General features: G+C 46.0%; 2 protein-coding genes and 1 long non-coding RNA gene across 6 annotated transcripts; 2 read left to right on the forward strand and 1 right to left on the reverse strand.

The window, feature by feature from the left end:
- The first annotated feature begins 2376 nt into the window (after nt 1-2376).
- Nucleotides 2377-6002, forward strand: LOC137790284 (uncharacterized). The gene is made up of 3 exons (XR_011077889.1): nt 2377-2601; nt 4479-4649; nt 5867-6002. It is a non-coding gene; the product is annotated as an uncharacterized lncRNA (long non-coding RNA).
- Nucleotides 5083-11526, reverse strand: nlk2 (nemo-like kinase, type 2). The gene is made up of 12 exons (XM_068584344.1): nt 11040-11526; nt 10469-10853; nt 9150-9279; nt 8979-9034; nt 8602-8708; nt 8431-8516; nt 7751-7960; nt 7540-7641; nt 7340-7426; nt 6557-6755; nt 6288-6381; nt 5083-6067 (listed from the first exon to the last, which is right to left on the reverse strand). Exons 2-12 carry the CDS (start codon nt 10825-10827, stop codon nt 6013-6015), a joined length of 1485 nt encoding a protein of 494 aa, XP_068440445.1. The 5' UTR covers nt 10828-10853; nt 11040-11526; the 3' UTR covers nt 5083-6012.
- Nucleotides 11527-13132: 1606 nt separating this feature from the next.
- On the forward strand, nt 13133-22664 carry nlrx1 (NLR family member X1). Of its 4 annotated transcripts, none has more exons than XM_068584328.1 (12): nt 13133-13361; nt 14912-15133; nt 15662-15783; nt 16306-16693; nt 17066-17297; nt 17617-18781; nt 18958-19141; nt 19220-19315; nt 19650-19736; nt 20479-20730; nt 21403-21607; nt 21790-22664. In XM_068584328.1, exons 4-12 carry the CDS (start codon nt 16404-16406, stop codon nt 21937-21939), a joined length of 2661 nt encoding a protein of 886 aa, XP_068440429.1. In that variant the 5' UTR covers nt 13133-13361; nt 14912-15133; nt 15662-15783; nt 16306-16403; the 3' UTR covers nt 21940-22664. The 4 variants fall into 4 exon arrangements, with proteins under 4 accessions (XP_068440429.1, XP_068440426.1, XP_068440427.1 ...); XM_068584325.1 differs by having other exon boundaries at nt 14912-14955; XM_068584326.1 differs by having other exon boundaries at nt 14912-14955; nt 16309-16693.
- Nucleotides 22665-23467: the final 803 nt, after the last annotated feature.

A 23467-nucleotide genomic window follows, 5' to 3' on the forward strand; every position in this document is an offset into this window, starting at 1 on the left:
GGCGGAGAGAGCCGACGGGTCAAGCTGGCCCGAGTGACGGGAGAGAACCACATCCAGGAATTTATGTCGAATTAATTCACCCCAAAAACATTTTAAAACATTTTTTTTAAACATACGGAAGCTCAATTATACACTTGGAAAAAAGAAAATGAAAAGAAAACTAATTTTTCAATTAAAAGTACATTTTCTGCGTGTGTTTATAAAACATGTGACGTATACATTAAAATGTATTTATTTATATCGATAACCCCACATCATAACGCGAGTTTAGATGTTCTGCTCAACCAACCGACATAGTTTTTTTTTACCTAGGTGTCGTTCTTGTTTGTCTTATTTTGAAGTAACACCGTTCCTACTTCCGGTTGTGGCGGAGTAAACTCGGTGGGCTTGGTGGGGCGCGTGGTGCGCATGCGCCAGACAGCAGCAGGCCTATCAGGATGGTTTCTGCTCTCATTAACAATTCTTTGTCCTTCTCAGTGACTTGACTTTGTTTAATGAAAAGATTATTTTAGTATTTTAAAAGGATTTTTGATCCAAAAAAGAAACCAAGCTCTTTCTATTTTCAGAATCAGAATTTATCAATCAGCTTTATTCATAAATAAAATATTCATATATATATAATTTTCTATATATATATATACATATATATATATATATATTTGTGTAGATGTTCAGTATTTAAGTGTATTTGAAATGTGTCTCATATTACTACCTAACCTCACACTATATATACACACACACTTACCCACTTACCTCTCTTCCCTTAACTCTAAATGATGTTCTTACTTTGTATAATATATATATATATATATATATATATATATATATATATATATATATATATATATATATACAGTTTCTCTCCTGACCACCAGGGGGCGACTCCTATGGTTGTATAGAAGTCGATGCTTCATGTGTTAAAGCTGCATTCTCTCTCCTGACCACCAGGGGGCGAGTCCTCTGGTTGTATAGAAGTCTATATAAGTGACTCTACTTCTAGTTTCTAGTCTTCTTCTATACAGCATGATGTTCATTTAGTACATTATGGTCTGTTAGAGTCAAACGCACCGTCAAGCACGGACGCTTTAGGGGCGGGGCTACAAGGTCATTGACAGGTCAGAGAGACGAACGGCATCTTTGGGTCACTCCATATATGGTCACTTCCTGTTCACTGGTTGCATAAAAACAAAATGGTGGATTAGTCCACTAACCATAATAGCATAAGTCCCGCCCCCTGGCTCTGATCAGCTGATACTTGGCTTTGCTTATTTGTGGACTACCTTAATGAAGAAAACAACATTTTTCGACCCAAAACTGAAGGAACGTGATTCAAGACAAGTGTGACGATCTTTAAAAAAACAAACATTTTATTGAGCTGCAACAATACAGAATCTGTTAAGGCACGTTGTCACGAGCGACCCGGAGCGACAATAACTTATCGGAGAACAAACAAGGGCCAAAACATTCACATCGGAGATGAAGAGGCTCACACATTCCTCCTCTACATTCAGGGGGGATGTTTCTACGGAATCCATCTTTGTTCACGCAGCAGCAGAGTTTAATAAAGTTTCAAACGATAGTTTCAACACCTATGTGCTCCGAGTCCTTTGGTTCTCTGTGGATCCGTCTGAAGGAACCGGTTCTTTGGTTCTTCAATCCTTTGGGTGAAGCCGCATGTTCCCCGTGGGAGTCCGTGTCACAGTGTGTTTAGCTAACGGCTACTCCACCTCGCCCGGCCGGGTGGCCACGTAGACGAAGAGCACGATGAGCAGCACCAGCAGGGCGAGCGTGGGCAGCACGATGGTGGCCACCTGCCGCCGGGCCTCCTGCATGGTCTGCTTACGCTCCTTCTTGTCCCGGGACGTCTCCTTCTTGGGTTTCCCCTTCAGCTGCCTCATGATGGCGGCTGCTGCTGCTGCTGCTGCTGCTGCTGCTGCTGCTGCTGCTGCTGCTGCTGCTGCTGCTGCTGCTGCTCACAGGAACCTGCACCAGGGGGACAGAGTCAGGACCACATGGGACATATACACACACACACACATATATATATATATATATATATATATATATATATATATATATAGAGAGAGAGAGAGAGAGAGAGAGAGAGAGAGAGAGAGAGAGAGAGAGAGAGACAGAAATATTTTGCCAAAATCCAGTTTTATCACCTGTACCTAAACAAAACCAGTGACGTCACGTCCTCAAGAGGACTCGAAAGAACACGGGGACGAACCCGAGCATGACACCGTCACCTGTGACGTCACCGTGACTTTTATGAATCCCGACGCGTAATAAACTCACGCACGGTGTTTTAAACTGAGAGCACGTGACCGAGAGGTCACTATAACGACACTGTTGACAATAAACAGGAAACTTCCGAGTAAAAACAACATAAACAAGAGACGTCACGTCGATGGGCGTGACGTAACGTAACGTAACGTAGAAACAGTTGGCTGACGTTGCTTAAGTTACTACATTCTGCTGACGGATCCACAAACTAAAGTCCGGCGGCGGACGCTCTCTTACGGGCGCGCGGTGGCCGGCTCCCCGCTGCTACGGGGTTTCCCTCCGGGACGTCGGGGCTCGGTGATGGCGGAAAGTGCAGTAAGTTGTTTTTAAAAAGCCGACGTTCCTCGCGGAGCTCGACGTGGCAGCTCGAGGGGAACAGCGCCGTGAAGCTGGCGGGCGGGGACGCAAAGCACGCTTCCGGTCAACCCCTCCAAAATAAAACGCCAAACGAAGGCGTTGCCATTAGAGTGAAATATTCATATGAATTCCATTATTATTATAATTATAAACATATATAACATTCATTTATATTACATTTTAACCTTCATATAAACATTATTGTACAAATAAAAAAAATAAAAAAGAGCTCCAGGCAGCAAAATAACACAATTATACATTTTAATTGGAGAAAAACATAATATGTGAGATATTATGTGCATGATAAAAATATGAAATATTATTTTTGGAAAGCCCAGATAGGACGTAAATAAATAAACAGATTTTAAATGTGCACGTATAAAGTAGAAATAAAGTAATCAAAGTGTAATAATATATATTTTATTGATTGGTTTAGTTATAATAAAAGTAATGTTGGATGTGAAACTACTTATTATAAAGTATTTACTAAGATAAGGTTATTAAACCATAACATGTGGATTTTAATCAGAAAATCAACTTCAAACTAATAATTAACTCATAAAAACTTCTTCCTGAGTAAAAACACAAATACACATAAAACAAACAACAAGCTTCTTCAAACGTCATATTTAATAATGTTCGTCATTATTCTGATTTACAGAGCAGCTCCATACATACGTCTATATATTCATATTTATATAGATATATATACTGCAGGTTTTATTCAAACTACAATGCATCTGATTAAAACATCAAATATACAAACATTGTATATGACAGCAGCTCAGAGGAACCCAGTCGCTGTTTGAGTGGTTAGTTATTAATATTTAAAATGAGAATCATGTCACAACACAAAGAAAACAATATTATCTACAGTTCATACGGGTCAGAGTTCATTCCTGAGAAAAAGACCCAATAGTTCATAATTCATACGATCAATAAACTGGGAGGATTACGGGCCTTTGATTTCAACTTTAACCTGATTAAAACTAAAAGATGAAAGAAAAGAAAAGATGTGGAGCCTCGTCGGGTAATAAATAAGTTCAGTGGAGAAGTTTCTCCTTTAACGTTTAATAATATTTATAAAACCATTAAAATGAAGAATCACAGCAAACGAAGAAACACAACTTAATAAATTAGAATATTATTCTAATTTAATGAACTAAATAAGTGAAGCAGGCGCTAAAAACTAGAGCTGTTTATTATGAACTTAATAATTAAGAAAATACTTAACAGAAACCATCTCCTGGGTCCCAGTGTCATTTATTAGTTACATGACTACTATAATTATTACTACTATTATTAATACTATTATTATTGACAAACAGCGTCACAAAATATCAGGTAATTAAAATATTTAAACTTAAAGTTAATCAGAAAACTGAGTCAGGGTTTCAAATTGAAGCTCAATCAAAATCAGAGGTTCTGATTGGACGAGTGAACGTAATACTGGATCCTGATTGGACGAGATGCTACTGAACTTTAACGAGAACATTTTATATATTTTAGTACTTCTTGAATCTCAGTATGAAACCCCAAAAATAAAATATTACAGGATCCAATCAGCGGACGTATCCCACAATGCAATGCGTCACACACGACGCTTCAATGTGAGAATAAATATAATAGTTCAGACTTCTTAAAAGAGAGACGGCGTGGACTAACAGTCAGGAAACCTTGGCTATCCATGTGAATATCAATATTAATAATCATAACAAGCATTTAATGATGTCAAGTGTTTGTTGTGGGCGGGGTCAGCAGGCAGGAAGTGACAGAATTTTCAGTATAAAAGCTTTAAATGGTCATTCAAGTGTTTGTTTTTGTTGTAATTTAAGGAAGAAGATGGAGGTAAAGAAAAAGCCAAAAGTTATTGATTGATGATCCGGAGGTAGAGGCCAACACGGTGGACCGGTTCTGATCCACACGGTGCTGCTGGATGACTCTTCATCATCATCATCATCACCACCAATAACTAACACATGACGGAGGTTCACGAGGCTCGCAGGGTACAAATACACAAAGTATATATTTACACAATTTGTATGCAAGTTGTTGCATTTTTAAAAATAAAAAAGGAACTTCAGGGCCGTTTAGAAACAACAATACGACGTGTTTATATATATATATATATATATATATATATATATATATATATATATATATATATATATATATATATATATATATATATATATGTACACGCTGAGGGGGAGAGAGAGTACACAACACAAATAGAAAACACCTCTAAAAATATATTAAACTATTGAACTCTCTTCTGAACGTGGGGTTATTTTGCATTAATCTGCGATTTTAATCTAATTAATGTTGAGTTTGTTCCCTTATGGCCCCTCCCCCTCTTGGAGCATAGCCCCTCCCCCTCTTTGATTGTGGCCCCTCCCCCTCCTTGAACGTGGCCCCTCCCCCTCAGAGTTTTTTCTCTTTCAGGTAAATCAAAATAAAACCTGAATTTAAAACACGTGTTCACGTTTGGAAACAAAAACATTGAAACTTAAATTAATCTGTGATCACCGATCAGATTCATAACTCTTCAGGGAAAGTTAATATTAATGAGGAACATCATTCACAAACAGGTCGTGAGGGGCCTCGTGTCGACTCAGTTCATCACATTAACATGTGAACATGAAGGAACCTTAATAACTGTTTAAAGCTGAAGTTCTCTACTTTGACCACCAGGGGGCAGAAGAGCTGAAACCAGCAGAAAATCTATTCAATCATCTTCTTTTTAAATCGTCTTTTAACGTATATAAACGTATATATTCTTCTCTCTGTTTTAAAAATAATAATCCGTCCACACGGACCGTTGTCTGGCTGAATATTAAATATTAAACGCTGTGCTCACGAGCGCCAGCAGGGGGCGACAGAGTCCTTTACACATCCTGATCTTTGGCAAATTAATTAATTAACAAAAAGTACAAACTTTGGCCCGAACACGGGATGCGAGCCGGCCGAACTCTTCTTTATGAATAATTATTTTTAGTATCACCGTGTTCAACGCGGGGAGCCGGATCGAGCGGGAAAATGTTAAAATAGACATCTTTTTTAAATGTATATTGATATATTAATAAATGTATATATAGCAAAACAAATGTACAATAACGGCTAAGATCTCATCTACCTGCAACGACCAGATGACTCATTCGGATTTGGTCTACGGAGCGTTCACATCATAATAACAGTAACAAGAGGACCCATAATGCAACAGTCCTGTTGCAGACCTGTGAGTCCTGCTCCAGTGAAACGCTACGATGGCGACAGACGTCCGGACGCGACAGACGCTCCTTCTTGTTCCCGGTTCAGCAGCTCGTCAGTCGGAGGAGGAAGAAGAGGAAGAGGAGGAGGAAGAGGAGGTTACTCCCACGCCAGCGGAGACGGAGGCATCTCAGAGGGCTGAGCCACGGTGGAGCTGTGGACAGAGAGGTCGTGTTGAGTGTCGCTAGAGCAGCTACAACGTTAGCATAGCATAGCATAGCGCCAGACTCCATTCAGAAAACCAGCGTTTTAAAAGTCGTCTGCTCGTCATCTCGTTGACAGACGGGACGGAGAATAAATTCAGACTTTTTACTGATCTGCATCATTAAGTCATTCATTCTGCATTATGAATAAATGAATGACGAGCCGCCCACCTGATGAAGCTCTTGAAAGCAGCTGACTGAGGGTTGATGCAGAGCGGCACTCGACTCCCTTTCTGCTGCTCCAGGATGAACTGATGGAGGATCTCTGAGGACACCGGAAGGAGGAGACAGGAAGTAGAAAACAGGAAGTAGATGCAGGATTCGTACACTTGTTGACACAAAAGAATTATGTTCATTTCTTGGATTTCCTCTCTTTGTGCCGAGCCGTCACATGAACGTTAATAAAACATGTATTTAGATGATATTGTCGCCGCGCTGACCTTTGACCTGCCTCACGGAGCTCAGGTTCTTCTCAAAGCCGTCGTCGAACTTGGGGTCGGTGACGGGCTCGAAGTCGCTGGTGTAAACGCGGCCGGTCGCCGTGGTGAAGCAGCAGTTGCACATGCAGGTGTGGTAGCGCAGCCGGCCCTCGTCCAGGTACGGGTGGGCCAGGACGTCCCGCGCAGAGATCCTCTTGGCCTGCGGAGACACCAGATCACTCTCCTTCACAATGCTCCTATGACACACTCCATGCTACTCAGGTCATCCCTGTGTATCTCCCTTGCTCTAGACCGACCAGTTCTGCCTTAAAATACCAGAACATTTGGACCCGTGCGGCTTAAAATACCGGTGCGGCTAATTTGTGGATTTATCCGATTCTAAATTCAGAGACATACAGTACAAAATTCACATGAAATATTTCCAAATCCCCTTCTAGTCCGCCAGCTAGCAAATGAGTGGCAGCTAGCGAGCAGCAGCTAGCGAGCAGCAGCTAGCGAGCAGCAGCTAGCAAGCAGCAGCTGGCGGAAGAGCGGCAGCTAGCCGGCGAGCAGCAGCTAGCTGAAGAACGCCAGCTCACATTTTACTGTAGTTATTGTTATTCTATTGTTCATATATGTTTGTGTTCTGGTGTTTTTTGGCTGTGCTTCCGTCGTAATCTTCATAAATAAATAAATCTCATCTTAATCCTCCTCGTGACGGGAACGCCTCGCTTACAGCCCATAATAACTCTGACTCACGGGGCGGGTCGTTCATAGGAATGTTTGACGGACAGGATGACTCACCGGGTCGAGCACCAGCATCCTGCAGAGCAGGTGCACCGCCTCATGGGTGGCCTGGCCGGACAGCGAGTACAGTACGGGAAGCGACGGCTGCACACGGACACGCACAAACACACAGGAACACACAGGAACACACAGGTCACAACATCATAGGTTTATTACAGGTGTGACAGGTGGAACAGGTGCGGCGGCTCTCGGCTCACCTGTTTGTGAGGTCCTCTGAGGACGTGAGCACGAGCGCCTTCACACGCCGTCCTCATGGCCTCCATGGAGGGAGTCCCCAACAAGTCCGTGATCAGATCCAGCTGCAGAGAGGAGAGGTTACGGTACCGTAACCCCAGTTCTATGAACATGCCCCGCTTTATGGTCTGTTTGACCATAAAGATGTACTAAATGAATGAAGTCCCGGTCTACCTGCTGGATGGGACTCTGGGCCTGGAAGAGGATGCGTCTCCCCAGCAGCTCGGCGAAGATGCAGCCCACGGACCAGATGTCGATGGAGTTGGAGTAATGGCGGCTCCCCATGAGGATCTCTGGAGCTCTGTAGTACTGCGTCACCACTTCCTGAGTCATGTGCCGAGACTCGTCCGACTCCTCCACCCGGGCCAGGCCGAAGTCGCAGATCTGGAAGAGTTCACGAGTCAGTGCATGCTCTCAGGAAACGATAACATCAGCAACAACAACCACGAGAGTCTGCAACATTAAGACACAAACAAACACACGTTACCCGTCGGTGGCGTTTCAAAGATGCTGAACCGTTTCTCGTAGAGCGGCCATCTTGGAGACCGGCACCTCCCATTTAGGAGAACAGCCACGCCCCTTTATGACACTATCCACGGCTATCTTGGAGAACAGCCCCTCCCATTCATGAGTCCAGCCCCTCCCATTTTTAAGACTAGACACGCCCCTTCGTCAGACTAACCACGGTCATTTTTTCAGACAAGACACGCCCCTTTATCAGACTACCAGCAGGTCTATTAAGTGAACGTGAACACAGAATTTGACCGATTCTTTAACCCAAACACATGCTGGGCCCAGTTTTTGTCCCGCTAGCGACACGTCTTCCTGTCCTGCCCAGCAGGGCGGCGACGCACCTTGAGCACACAGTTGCTGTTGACCAGCAGATTTCCAGGCTTGATGTCTCGGTGGAGAATGCCAGCAGAATGAAGGTATTTCAGTCCTGGTGGAGGAGAGACAACGGGAACGTTACAATCCGGTTCCTCGAGACTCTTTGGGAGACCGTGACGGACACAGAAGGGCCTCACCTCGTAGAATCTGGTAGAGGAAAACTTTGGCGTGGTCTGAGCTCAGAGGCTGAGGCGATACGATGATCTTATGGAGGTCACTTTGCATCAGTTCAGTCACCACATAGCTGACCGGGAACGTTAAGGAGGGAAGACTGATATGCTCTTTTGAATTAGTGTTGAACCAGGAGACAACCTGGTTGTATAGAAGTCTATGCTTCATGTGTTAGAGCTGCATTCCCTCTCTTGACCACCAGGGGGCGACTCCTCTGGTTGTAGAGAAGTCTATGCTTCATGTGTTAAAGCTGCATTCTCTCTCCTGACCACCAGAAGGCGACTCCTCTGGTTGTATAGAAGTCTATCTAAGACAGGAAAAGACATCCAGAGTCAAAGGATACATTTCTTCAAAGTAGTCGATGTGAGGAGGTTGTAGTATGTCCAGAGCAGAGAGGACCTGAGGACGGAGGTAAAGACAAGGTCTGTCTTCACAGGTTGATGCAGACAGACAGACAGACAGACAGACAGACAGACAGACAGACAGACAGACAGACAGACAGACGTGTCCTCACGTTTTCATGTTTGAAGAAGCACAGCATCTTCAGCTCCCGAAACACCCTCTTGCAAGACACCAGGTTTTGGAAGACATTGGGCATCTTTTTGAGGGCGACTCTCTTTCCGTCTCGGGGGTCCGTCACTGACCTGCACGGTGGAGAGGACAGAGGACAGAGGTCAGAGGACAGAGGACACAGGACACAGGACACAGGTCAGAGGACAGAGGACAGAGGACACAGGACACAGGACACAGGACACAGGTCAGAGGTCTTCACCACCAAACAAGAACGCACACAAACCGTCATGCAAGACCCTGGACTGAGACGTTCTTCCATAACTGATGGAGTCAAGCCCCGCCTCCCTTCATCTATGGAGTTAAGCCCCGCCTCCTCTCCGGTCCATCTCGGGCGAATGAATCTAACTCACTTCAATGATATAATGTTATTAAGTAGTTCACGCGGTGGATATTCAGAATGCTTCTGTTCGACCCTTTAAATAAATACATTGATTTGTGAAACTGGGCGAAGGCCCATTGGGTCGTTTCTTATGGAACCAGTAGAACCAGTAAAGTGCAGGACGGCCCGCTGAGCCCGACCTGCAGCGAGCCGCTTCCAAGAGGATCAGCGCAGGCCGACAGATGGCAGCGACTAAGAGCCTCGGGTTCACCGACACGCTGCTGGTCTTTGTGGTTCAGAGTCCAGCTCTCGGTTCTTTTGATGAACCAGAACCAAAGAAGACGGCTGGAGACAAATGTTCAGAAAACTGTTTGCTTGATTTCTAAATGACACATTCTGATTGGTCCATATTGAGAAATAACCTTTTTATTTTACATACATATTTAAACATGTATTAAAAACAGAGTAATGTTCATTGAGATGACAAACCATGACGAGCTCATTGAGAGATTAATTATCCAAACCACAGCTTATTACACGTCTGCATGATGTACTTTATAGGGAGGTAGGTAGGAAGGTAAGTCGTTAGATAGGTAAGTAGTTAGGTTGGTAGGTAAGTAGTTAGGTAGGTGAGTAGTTAGGTGAGTAGGTAAGTAGTTAGGTAGGTGAGTAGTTAGGTAGGTGAGTAGGTAGGTGAGTAGGTAAGTAGGTGAGTAGTTAGGTGAGTAGGTAAGTAGGTGGGTAGGTAGGTAAGTAGTTAGGTAGGTAAGTAGGTGAGTAGTTAGGTAGGTAGGTAAAAACTTCGGTAGTTGGGTAGGTAGTTAGGTAAGTAGGTAGGTAGGTAGGTGGATAATTAGTTAGGTAGTTAGGTAGGTTGTTCGGTAGGTAGGTAGTTAGGTAGGTATGTAGGTAGTTAGTGCCACAGGTGTGCATGCACTCACCAGACGACCCCGAACGCCCCGTAGCCGATGGGCCGGTCCAGCTCGATGTCCAGCTGCGGCTGCAGGTGCTGCTGCTGCTGCCGGTGGTGGTGCGCTTTGGCCGGGGCTGCGGCGGCCGCCGGCCCGGGGGCTTGCCCCGGTGCCGGGGACGGGAAGTACGGCTGCTGCCCGGGGTTGTTGAGCATCACCGCGGCGGCGCCGTGCTGCAGGTGCTGCTGCCCCGCGTGCAGGCCGCTGTGGTGGTGCTGCTGGTGGTGCACGTGGGGGGGGAGAGGCGGGAGGTGCTGCTGGTGTGGGTGGTGGTGGTGCGGGTGATGCGCGGCCACCGCGGAGGAGCCTCCGGTGTACGCGGCCATCATTTCGACGCGCTGCAAAGAGCCATCCACTGAGAAGTGATGAGGAGGAGGAGGAGGAGGAGGGAGAACTTATAGGAAGCAGATCTGCAGCCCTGACCCACTTCCTCTCAACTAGTGTCCCGCATGCACAGGAGCACGGACCACAGAAGAAGAACACAACCTGCACCCCTCCACCCCCCACCCCTCCCCTTTAATAAACACAAACAACAACAAACCCCTAGAGGTCCCTCATGCTGGAGCCGGTCTGGATTCAAGGTGTGAGTCAAAGCGGGTCACGTGAGGAGCGGCACCTTCATCTCTTCTAACTTTGCCTCCCCGCTTGTCCTCCTCCTCCTCTTCCTCTTCCTCTTCCTCCTCCCCCTGCTCCCGGTGGTGCAGGCCAGGGTAATCTCCTAGCCGTGATTAGCGCCTCTGATCCGGGTCTCAAGGGAGTCGTATCCGAGCCCAGACCACAACAAGCGCGCGGGCCCGGGCCTCGGTCATCCGCGGCGACCGGACGGAGCCGCGTCAACCTGAGATCCCTCCGCCGCCGCCGCCGCCGCTGCCGGCCCCGCTTCAGGAGCTCTACTTTTCGGTCCCGGCGGCGTCGCTTCCGTCGCCACCTGACGCTGCGAAACTATTTTAGTTTTATAAATAAATATCCAACATGGTTGAACGCGCGCGACACCACTGCTCTCTCAGCTGCTCCTCGGCGGTGGGATTAGGCTGTATCGCGCTCGCCAATCAGCGGCCGCTCCGCCTGTGACGTAGCGGTAATCTCCGCGGTTGTCACTCGCGTGCCGTCGGCGGCGCATGCGCACTGCGGAAGACACAGCGGCTGCTGCAAAAAGCCCAACGATGTAAACACAGAAACTTCTGCATCCATACTGTAAGTTACAAGCCAAATGCCTGTTTGTGTGTTTTTATTACGACTCATTTAACTGTATATAAAACTATTACACTCTAGTCTCACAATAAAACCATCAGAAAGTATTGTCTGTGATATATGTCTGTAATTACACAACCAGGACTTGAGCTTCAGATTCACCTTTTTGTCTTTCTTATATTATTTATTTACGTTTTTCTGTCTATTTCTTGTCCTATGTTATTTGTATGTTATTTTTATTTTATATGTATTTTTGCTGTAAATACAAATCTAAATGATGTACCTACTCTTGTTGTTATTGTGTTCTATTTCGCACTGGTGTTAGTATTATTACTTTACACTTAATAAAGGTTTTTCTATTGTTCATAAAGGTTTTTATTCTAGGATTTTTTATTATTTGTTTGTTAACTCTGGTTCAAGAATTCTTTTTGGGATTAACAAATTGATGTGTTCATTAAATGTTTTACTCTGAAAATCCAGATGATGGTGCTCTCACAACATTTTGGGGCATAAACAAGAAAGTGAAATAGATAAATAAAATGAATAACGAACACATATATAATACATCATGAATATAAATAACAATAATAAATAAAATCAGGAATACTAAATAAATAAAATAAATATATACAATGTAATGTAATTAAATGAAATATAATTGTTGTAACAGAGCCATGGTGGTGCTGTTTTACAGCAGGTAGCAGCATCCACCTCCACAGGTATCTTCTCGTCCAGCAGCAGGGTAAAGTAGTGTAAAGTAGTTTCCTGTGTCACAGTCAAAGAGCTCTAAGAAAACTTATTAATATTCATAACACAAGTTAAGAAAGATCAAATTCAAATGAAACACAACAATTAAAGAAATAAGATAATATAATTCTATATTGATCCAGGAGAGCAGCAGCAGTGTGGACAGATCAACAGGATTAACAAATTAGTAATCACACATGTAAGGTATAATAAATAAAAGAAAACTAAATACAAAAAGATAAACAAAATTACTAAAATGAGTGAAATGCAAACATTCCAAGAGAGTTAATTTAAAGCTCTCAAATAAAGAAAACAATTCATGAGAGTTCTGTTTTAACAAGTTTATTTTGAAGGAAATTCTTTCTAGTGGCCAAACGGAGGAATTACAACTTCCGGGTCTGTCACGTGACGCATAAAAACAAGACGTCTGTAACTCAGCGGATTAAAACAAAAAAAAAGTTAAATAAACGTCCCAATATGATCACGTGAACAGCCCTGATTTAAACAATAAGGTCCTAAAATAATAATAATAATAATATTAATAATGTAAAAACACAGTAACGGCTGAATCCAGAGCTGAGCGAGAACGAGGGCAGAGAGGCGGAGTTAAAGGGAATCACTGAGTGCGCATGCGCCGTGGGCCCGCGGCCAGATCCGGGTATTTTTCCTCTGAATTTCACACTCGGAAGGCGGAAGTTGAAGCCGCGCGCTGAAGCTCTGCGGTCACAGGACTGACGGAGAGAAGAAGGAGAAGAGCGAGATCATAAAGTAAATAAGATAACGGCGGCGTCCGGGACACGTCGACCAATGGGAGACCAGGACGAGGACACGTGTTGCTGCGTGCTTTTATTTATGGTCCATGATTAGGTATCAGCCTCTGCGGGCACGGGGAGACGTTCAGGGACCGATCTGACCGGTACCGCTTGTGAGTTTCCATTTATTTGTTATTACACCCGTTATTATGCACCGGTCTGCAGGAGGAGTGTGTCATGTCCTGCTGCTGTGGGGACGCTATGTTCTGTTTTAATTATAACGGCATACCAGAGAGAAGGACCTGAATACGATGGTTATTTCAAGGCCTGGAAATGTCATTGAAAAAAAATCTCAAAATATCAGCAGCATCCATACAGGCATCTATATAAATGTTTATCCTTTGAATCAAACTATTGTCTCTCATTCATTTGTGTCATTAAAGGTTTACTGTATGCTTTGAATCCTCATTGTTAGTTTAAATACTACATTTTATCACTTTTTACTGTTTACACACATTTCACACAATGTTTGCTCATGGACATTTGGTTTAAAGTCATAAAATAAAATGGTTTTAAGTTATGTAAATTTGGTCAGAACGAGTAAGAATCCAGTATTTTACCGGTCTGGCCCACTTGAGATCCAAATGGGCATGAGTATCTAATGGGTATGAACTCAGATGCGTTGGACACCCAACCTGAGAGTCTGTAAAGTTCCCTGTCAGAGTATTTGAAACAAATGAACAACTCACTCATGTTTCTGGTGTCACTGGAGCTGCTCCAACATGTCGGAGCATAACATGTCAAATTGTGCCAGAGGGTGTTCATTCATTTCTGTGGAAGTTGCTCAACCAGATCCTCCTCTGACTTCCTGTTGGCTCCTTTAACTCATGTAATGGCTTTAAATATTAATGGTTTTGAAAGTTCTTCATGTTTGGACCATAAATATCATTATGTTGTGTGTACAAAACGTCTTCATGGGTCAGTGTGTGTCATTAAATACAAACTGACCACGATCATTCATAAACTGACCCTGTTCTCCGTCGATTGCTAGTACGAGATTAAAACACTCAAATAAGAAGTGTAACTTTTAATCCAAATGGTTTTGTTCACAAATTATATAGTTTAGTTAAAGTGACTACAGGGAACTTTCATGTGGGTTCTAGTGCCCCCGATGGACTAAAGAGGTAGTGACTATATAGAGGACCAGGACTACACTGAGACTATAGAGGACCAGGACTAGACTGAGACTATAGAGGACCAGGACTACACTGAGACTATAGAGGACCAGGACTAGACTGAGACTATAGAGGACCAGGACTACACTGAGACTACAGAGGACCAGGACTACACTGAGACTCTAGAGGACCAGGACTACACTGAGACTCTAGAGGACCAGGACTACACTGAGACTACAGAGGACCAGGACTACACTGAGACTAAAGAGGACCAGGACTACACTGAGACTACAGAGGACCAGGACTACACTGAGACTCTAGAGGACCAGGACTACACTGAGACTCTAGAGGACCAGGACTACACTGAGACTCTAGAGGACCAGGACTACACTGAGACTACAGAGGACCAGGACTACACTGAGACTATAGAGGACCAGGACTACACTGAGACTACAGAGGACCAGGACTGGACGTCCTGGTTGTCGCTTGAAGAGAAGAGTAGATGTCCACTAGGTGGCGTCTCTCACGTTGTGTCTGTGTCTCTACAGAACGGGACCAGAAGAGGCAGCAGGACGATGAGCTCGCTGCACAGGTTGGTGTGATCAATAGCAACGTGTTGGCGTGTTGGGAGCGAGCTGGAGGGTTTTGTGTCACAGGTCATGTTCTTCAGTTGCGTGTTGTATTAACATCTTTTTCCAAACCAGACTTGTCTGAACCAAAGGAAGTAGTTGCCTGTGAAGAGGGAAGTAACTGTTGTTATGACCCGCATGGTGCGTCAGAATGATGAAAGATATATGATAATGTTCTCATGATGCGTTCAGGTGTAATCCAGTAAAATGTAGTGTTGGTGATGAGCTAGAATAAGTACAGATGTTTTCACATTAATATAAAGTAGATATGAGAGATGAATTATGATATTTAACTTCCTGACTAGTTATTATACTTCCTTAACACGACTGTATTGTCATCAAAGGAAATGTAAACATACAAATACAATCATTTGTTCCTTGTTTCTTTTGATGTGGAGCTTCCTGTTCGTTCCCTCAGAGCAGCGTTGGACACGTCTTAGTAGTGCGTGCTTGTAGAAAAGGTCAATGCTTTGAAGGCGTGTCGTTAACCTGCTGTAACCTGCAAACGGCTTAACAACAAATGGCAGTTCCATGTCAGACTGATCTGGGATCAGTCTGAGTGAGCCTCGTTGAGAGGAATGTGGACGGTTGACTTGTTGGCAATGAAGTGACCTTTCTAGCTCATCTCTGTGAATTTTCGTCTCCGACCTGATGTGTTGTTGTCCGCAGACCGCTGAGTCAGCTGCTCCGAGCATGGCGGAGGAAGAGGAGGGTGGAGGTTTCTCTGTACGCAGCCTCTGGCTATCACTGCCGGAGCTTCTGCTCCACCACCTGCACCACCTCAGGACCAGGTGCACGACTCAGTTTCAAGCTCTGCTGCTGTTTACGACATACAAATCCCAAATCGCCAGCAGGATTGAAAAGCATGTTTTCTTCAAACCACCAATCTTCTCATTGATAGACGGGCATGCTAACCAGTGATCCACAGTCACAAGGCCGTTGCAGGCCGTTAAAAATGGGTCATGTCATGGAAGTGGCGTCATAAAGCGAGGGAATCTGCAGAGGAGTCTACATTTTTGGTCTTTATTGTTTCTGGTTTATTGTAGAAAGACCTTTTTAAAAGAGGGTTTATCATCCAAAAACCTTCACCAAGGATTTAAACATAGAGAAATATTTGCATTATGTATGCGTTATCATGCTGTGATTTTACTGGTCCGGCCCACTTGAGGTCAAAACTGGCAGCATGTGGCAGCACCCCATTGGCAGCACCCCTTCACTAACATGAGTTCGACACCCCCCTGGTGTAAAGTCGATTGCAGCACTGTGACAAATTCTAGAAAAAAGTGCTACCTCCTTTTCTTTGTCTCTTGCAGCAGACCCTTTAGAGGTCCACAAGCAGAAGGTCCTCCTGTGGTTCAGCCACCTTCCTCAGGAGGAGAAACAGTTTGGGGGTTACTTCAGCCCAGAGACCATGCACGTGGACCCACTGATCCTGGAAAGAGAGGCCGAGGACAGGGCTGGAGTGCTCGGCTCCCCCCTCCAGACGCCCTCCAGCCTCCCCGTCACCGTGGAGCAGCTGTTTGAGCCCACCGGCGCCTGCTGTGAGGGCCGGGGGCTCAACGTGCTGCTGTACGGCGCCGTGGGCACGGGGAAGAGCACAGTGGTCCGGAAGCTGGTGCTGGATTGGTGCACTGGCAGAACCCTGACCCACTTCAAGTTGCTGGTCCCTTTTTCTTGTGAGGACCTCGCCCAACTGTCAAAGTGAGATGATCTTCTCTTACTCAGGGACATTTTTCATCGTTGTCTAATGTCACGTTTATTTCATATATTGCGTTTGGAACCATGGTTGAGTCGTCACTTTCCTCGGAATTAGAGCCAATCAACAGGACTTACCTCTCTACCCACCAATCAACCGACAGGCCGACTGACCAACCAGCAGGTCTATCTATGGATCGGATCGGACCGACCTAACTACCTATGCTGACTCCCTACCCCACCTGCTTACCTACCCTCCCAACCAACCTGACCCAAGGAACAGACTGGAGCTATCACCCGACCACATTACCTGCATCACACTGCTGTTGGGACCGTTTGTTACAAACTGCACTGAGTGATGAGTTTCTTCCCTCGCAGGGTGGCTTCCTTAAGGGACCTAGTGGGCAGGAAGTACCTCCACCTGAGAAAACACCCCTTGTTGAGCGGGGAGGGAAACCAAGCCAAGGATGTGCTCTTCGTCTTCAACGGGATGGAGAAGATGAATCTGGATTTCAGAATCGGAGGCACGGAGCTTTGCAGTGATCCGAATGAGGCGGCGCATCCAGGTGTGGTGGTGGTCAACCTGTTGAGGAAATACCTTCTGCCCGAGGTAAGGGACAGTCCACCATCACTGTTTCTCTAAACTCGGTCGGCTTCAACCTTCATAGTGTGACAAAGTTTTACTTGTCATCGTCATCGGATGATATTCAATAAGAAATATGCGATCAGGAGATCAGCATTAATGTTTTCCAGTGAGCGATCCCTTTTTAATGTTTCGGTGTAATATCGGAAAAATCTTGGGGCTTGGACTGAAGGTAACTTTGGCAAAACACACTTTGGAGTTTGTAAAAGATGTATTTATTGACTCTTTGTTTTTTTCTTCATGTGTGATCTCGATGTTAACGTCCGGTGGCTGCTGTGTTCCTCAGGCCAGCATCCTGGTCACCACCAGGCTGTCCGCCTTGGACCGGATCCCCGAGAAGTACGTGAGTCGCTTTGCTCAGATCTGTGGCTTCAACGACCCGGACCGCCAGCGGGCCTACTTCAACAGCCGCCTGCTGCAGCAGAGCGGGGAGGCGGCCCGGAGCCAGGAAGCCCACGCCCTCATCGAGCTGCTGTACCTCAACCTGCAGAGGGAGAGCCAGCTGGCCGCCGCCTGCTTCCTCCCGTCTTACTGCTGGCTCACGTGCGCCACCTTGCACTTCCTCCATTTCACCGACGCCAAGGCGCCCATCCGCACGCTGACCGGCATCTACACCAGCTTCCTCCGGCTGAACTTTGGGGGCGAGGTGCTCGGCGCGAAAACCAACTTGCCCTTCGAGAAGCACCACAGCTCCCTGATGCTGAACGTGGTGCGCACGGTCGGGAAGCTCGCATTCGACGGCGTGACCAACAAGCGCACCTCGTTTTCGGAGAAGGAGCTGGAGCAGTGGATCGGAGGCAAGACCAAGACGGACGAGGAGCTCCGGCAGCTGGCCGTGTTCCGGACCGACGTGCTCGACTTCTTCTTGGCTCCCAGCGTCGAAAGGGGCGCGCGCTCGCCCGGCGAGCAGGGCGAGCAGGACGAGCAGCGATACGTGTTTGCCGTCCCGGCCATGCAGGAGTACCTGGCGGCGCTCTACGTGGTGCTCGGGGAGAACAAGTCGGCTTTGGAGAAGCTGACCGGTCAGGTGTCCGAGGTCATCGGGCAGGGATGGGGCGAAGACGTCAACACCGTCGTCAACATCGTCTCAAAGTTCACCCCCCTGCGGTTCTTCCTCGTGTTCGACATCCTGAAGCTTTTCCGGAACCTCTATGAGAAAATCAACAGTCGCAGCAAAGGCAGCATTGCCAGAACCATGGCGGCGGAGATGTTCCGCACCGAGGACATCTACAACGAGGACGTCCTGGACCAGGTGGAGCAAAGCCTGCTGGGAGTCCACGGCCCGCACCCGAAGCAGCGCTGCATGGCCCAGCCTTTCGAACTCTACCCCATCTTCATGGGCGGGCTGTTGCAGTACGGGAACCGAGTTGTCCTGCAGCAACTCGGCTGCAGCATTCAGAGCACCACCGTGTCCCAGATCACACAGGCCCTGAGGAACCACCTCGTCAGAGGTAACGTGTGTTCTCCTCAGTCCTGGTTTTACTGCACACTTAGTTTTTCATGTTTGAAGAACTTGAATTAAGTTCCTGCGAGGAACTCTTCACTGGTAAGTCCAGAGGTCCGTTACGGGTCAACTCTAAACATCTTAAATACCTTTTTTTGGCAATACTTCTTCTTTTAACTCTAGAGCTCAGCAAGCCACGGACGCCAGAGGAGCTGATGGACCTGCTCGTCCTGCTGTACGAGATCCAGAACCCCAGAGTGACCGCCGAGGTTCTGACCTCCATCAGAACCATTAAACTCACCAACATCCGGATGACGCCTCTCAAGTGCTTCGTTCTGAGCTCTGTGTTCTCGTGCACACCTGCGAGGTAGAGCCTGAGTGTGCTGGTACAGGTTCAGCGTGGAGAGTCCGGTACTTTATGGCTGATGGAGGTCTCTTCCTGCAGTTATCACCTGGAGGAGATGAACCTGTCCTCCTGCCTCCTGACCCGCGACATGCTGCACATGCTGTGGCCGGCCTTCAGGCACACGCATAACCTCAAGTGAGACTCAATCCGATACCCTTCTGTTCTGATTTGCACTGAGCAACAAAGGAAATGTGTGTTGTTGTTTTTGTATGTGCATTGTACATGTTGTCCTACTAAGAGAAGTTCCAGTGTTTGTTGAACCACAGCAAAGTTGAGGTATAACACGCCTGCAAGAAATCCTACGATCATGAAGGTTGTATGTTTTAGAGTTTTGAGTCCAGAACATGACCATGTCCAGGATTTAAATGCATTTTTCTTGACTTGGGGTGACTCCCTTGCTCGTCTAGCATGTGTTGTGTGCGTGTGTTGTGTAGTGATTGTTGCATCTGCCTGTCTCTGTTGTCCTCAGTCTGCAGTTTAACAGCCTGGGTCCTGAGTCCTGCTTCTTCCTGAGAGATCTGCTGCTCGACCCCATGAGCTCGATCAGATCTCTACAGTAAGACCACACCTTTTATCCACGTCTTTAACTTCCCCTCTTCAGGGGGAGTTCAATGTTTTCATGTCTGGAGTCGAGACCTTTCCACACGTCCTCCTCAAACGAGGGCAGAATTCTCCTCCTGGAGTTCTCCTTCCTTTGTCCATTTGATCCTGTTTGCCGACGGCGCCGCCTGTAGTTACAAGAGCATGAAACACAATTCAACCATAAATATTACCATGAAGTATAAACAAGATGTCTTAAAAAACAACTCTGAGAGAGCTCCTGAAGTTATGGAAATTATGAATTTTCATCGTGCTAGCTTGATGCTACACGCGCAGTGATTAGCGCACCTTTCTGTAAAGCTTACGACTTACAGAATCCACCAGTTGCGCCAAATCTCTTGTTGGACATTAACATCAGCAACTAATCAACCACAGCAGACCTTCACTGCAGTGTGTGTGTGAACAGCCACTAGATGGCAGCAGAGTTAACATTCCTCTTTATACCAACAGTCAACACAATGGGCTTGTGAGGCGTTCACATGTAATCTAGTAAAATGTTGTGTTGGTGATGAACTGGAATGAATCAAGACGTTTTCACGTGATTATAAAATAGAGATTAAATAAACTAAAATCCCTCCCTCGTACGAGTGAAGGTTCTCCTGCTTGAGGCCCAGTGTTCCCACTACACAGAGTCCAGTCCACCACAGTCTCTCTGGTTGGTCTGTTCTCGGCCTCATTGCTCCAATGTGCTCCTCCAGACTGTGTGACAACCCTCTGCTGGAGGTGGGAGCCTGCACCCTGCTGGAGGCTTTGCCGGAGAACCGATCCCTGACGCACCTGTCGCTGATGCACACGGGTCTGGGGGACCGGGGGGCCCTGCAGCTGGCCGGGAGGCTCCAGCAGCACTCGGGGCTCCTGGAGCTCAACGTGGCCTACAACAACATCGGGGACAACGCCGCCCTGGCTTTGGTGGACGCCTGCAGGGAGCATCCCAGCATTCACACCTTGCAGTAAGACTCCAGGAGGCGACTCCTCTGGTTGTATAGAAGTCACTGCTTCATGTGTTAGAGCTGCATTCTCTCTCCTGACCACCAGGGGGCGACTCCTCTGGTTGTATAGAAGTCTATGCTTCATGTGTTAAAGCTGCATTCTCTCTGCTGACCACTAGGGGGCGACTCCTCTGGTTGTATAGAAGTCACTGCTTCATGTGTTAGAGCTGCATTATATCTCCTGACCACCAGGGGGCGACTCCTCTGGTTGTATAGAAGTCTATACTTCGTGTGTTACAGCTGCATTCTCTCTGCTGACCACTAGGGGGCGACTCCTCTGGTTGTATAGAAGTCACTGCTTCATGTGTTAGAGCTGCATTCTCTCTCCTGACCACCAGGGGGCGACTCCTCTGGTTGTATAGAAGTCTATGATTCATGTGTTGAAGCTGCATTCTCTCTCCTGACCACCAGGGGGCGACTCCTATGGTTGTATAGAAGTCTATACTTCGTGTGTTACAGCTGCATTCTCTCTCCTGACCACCAGGGGGCGACTCCTCTGGTTGTATAGAAGTCACTGCTTCATGTGTTAAAGCTGCATTCTCTCTCCTGACCACCAGGGGGTGACTCCTCTGGTTGTATAGAAGTCTATACTTCGTGTGTTAAAGCGGTTGTCTCTTTGTCGGGGTCCTGCAGCTTGTACCTGAACGCTCTCAGCGATGTGGGGAAACAGTCGCTGTACGTTCGAGGCGTTCCCAAGAGCCACGGCGGCCGGCGGGTCAAGGTCCTGGCTTCAGTCACCGAGGGCACCGACATCTCCGAGGACTGGCACCCGATCCTCACCGTGATCCGGGAGAACGCCTCGTCCTGGAACCGCCAACGAGTCCAAGAGCAGCTGAAGGTACGAGGGGAAGATTCTCTCTCTCTCTGCGGTCTCGTTTTTTTCTTCCTCTACAAAGTAAAAGTTCTGCTCCATCAGGCCTGGAAGTAGAGCGCTAGCACAGGGTCCAAAGACAGAGGACGTCTTCAGCAAATGAATGAAAAGATAACACTGTGTTGATAATGCCTGTTTTTCTCTTGAAGGTGTTCCTCAGGGATCTGGATTGGGGCCGCCAGCACCAACAGAGCATCTGGAAGAGGCTGCACTTCTACCGGGTGGAGAAGGGCGTTCGAAAGACGCTGAAGATGCTGGAGAAGGACAACCCGCCTCCGCCGCCGGGATTCAAACAATAAAACCTGCTGGACGTCCAGGAGGAGACGCGACTGACTTTGTTCACATGGATTCACAAAGAGATGTAAAAAACAACAACACAACCAGCAAAGAGACTTTTGTTTTATCACTTCAGCTCAACTTAAACCTCAACAGAAGCTCTGACTGGGTTCTGACCAGTAAAGCTCTCTGGAAGCAGAAGAGCACTGGTGAGAACTTCCTGTGTCACTTTTTATGTGGAATCATAGGACGAATTCCTCGTTCGTACAAACTTACTTGGCTATCAAACGGTTCTGATGTGTGACAGAGAAAAACTAAAAAAGGGATATTTAAAATAATGCAAAGTATAAAATGGTCCTCTGAAAATTCCTTTTTTTAAAAAAAAGTAATATATTGCAATAATATTATCCAGAGCTTGAAATTATAAATATTTGAGTTTCAGATGAAAAATGTAAAATCTGCATGTTTTGAGTGCTGATTATGGGATGGAACGCTGGATTAATTCTCACTATTTAAATGAAATTTAAATAGTGTTGCACTTTGTTAAAATGACATGAGATGTGTTTTAAGCCCCGCCCCTAAAGCCTTAACCGTAAATACGAACAAACAAAGCACTTTACTGCGACATATCACGTGACCATGATGACATCATAGCATGTTTTGAACAATTTTATATTTGTTTGTTTTTTTCCATCAAACAGTCAATGTACTCATTTTTATCCAAATAAAAAAATGACGAATGAATGTCGATATTCCTCTGAGTTCACGTGTTTCATGCTCCATCTTTCAGCTTCATATTTATTCCAGTCTTCGTTCAAAGTCACATGAGTGTAAACATATTTGCTGATGGTTGATCTGAAGCGTTCGTGTTGTCCTTCAGCTCGTCTCTCACGCCTCAGCATGAAGGTAGAGTTGTGTCTTTTTTAACCGAACAAACTTCTTGTTAGAAAGTAAATTGTTTCCAAATCTTTGCTCTCAATTCAGAAAAATGGTCTCTCAAAAAAAAAACGCTCTCAAAAAAAAACACGCAGGTTTTTTTTAGAGCATTTTTTTTAAGGTTTTTTATTTTGAGAGCGTTTTTTTGAATTGAGAGCAAAGATTTGGAAACAATTTACTTTCAAACAAGAAATGTGCTCGGTTAAAAAAGACACAACTCTACCTTCAGGCCTCGGAGCCTCTGATTGGCTGATTAACGACTCACAGCTTCTGATGTGATCAACGTGAACGTTTGAAAGAGGCCTTCAGGATCCGAGTCTCCTCCTCCAGAATGTAAATGTTTAACCTGAAGAGAGCCGGCTCACATCTCACCTGCTGAAGAGTCTTTATTGTCTGTGAACCTTGTACACACACACACACACACACACACACACACACACACACTCTCTCACACACTCTCAGGACTCCATGAGGACCTCCACAGGTAAGCTCTCTCTCTCTCTCTCTGTCTGCAGGGTTCAGGTTAAAATGGTCGCCGTACCTCACCTGAAGGTTTCAGGTGTTTTCTGCTCCGTGGTGAAGCCTCTCTGTCTCTCTGGGTGTTTGTGTGGAGCC

This window comes from Clinocottus analis, unplaced genomic scaffold, assembly GCF_023055335.1.
Source record: "Clinocottus analis isolate CAN_PGR_092001 unplaced genomic scaffold, fCliAna1.0.p SCAF_2, whole genome shotgun sequence".
NCBI lineage: Eukaryota > Metazoa > Chordata > Actinopteri > Perciformes > Cottidae > Clinocottus > Clinocottus analis.

Excerpts from the sequence above, each read along its gene's own strand:
- nlk2 (XM_068584344.1), bottom strand. The coding sequence starts at position 10,827 with ATGATGGCCGCGTACACCGGAGGCTCCTCCGCGGTGGCCGCGCATCAC. Across the intron at positions 9,280-10,468 it reads GGGGCGTTCGGGGTCGTCTG|GTCAGTGACGGACCCCCGAG; the intron begins GTGAGTGCATGC and ends TCCACCGTGCAG. Across the intron at positions 7,427-7,539 it reads TCAGAGGACCTCACAAACAG|CCGTCGCTTCCCGTACTGTA; the intron begins GTGAGCCGAGAG and ends GTCCGTGTGCAG.
- nlrx1 (XM_068584325.1), top strand. Across the intron at positions 19,316-19,649 it reads AGGCACACGCATAACCTCAA|TCTGCAGTTTAACAGCCTGG; the intron begins GTGAGACTCAAT and ends TGTTGTCCTCAG. Across the intron at positions 21,608-21,789 it reads GAGTCCAAGAGCAGCTGAAG|GTGTTCCTCAGGGATCTGGA; the intron begins GTACGAGGGGAA and ends TTTCTCTTGAAG.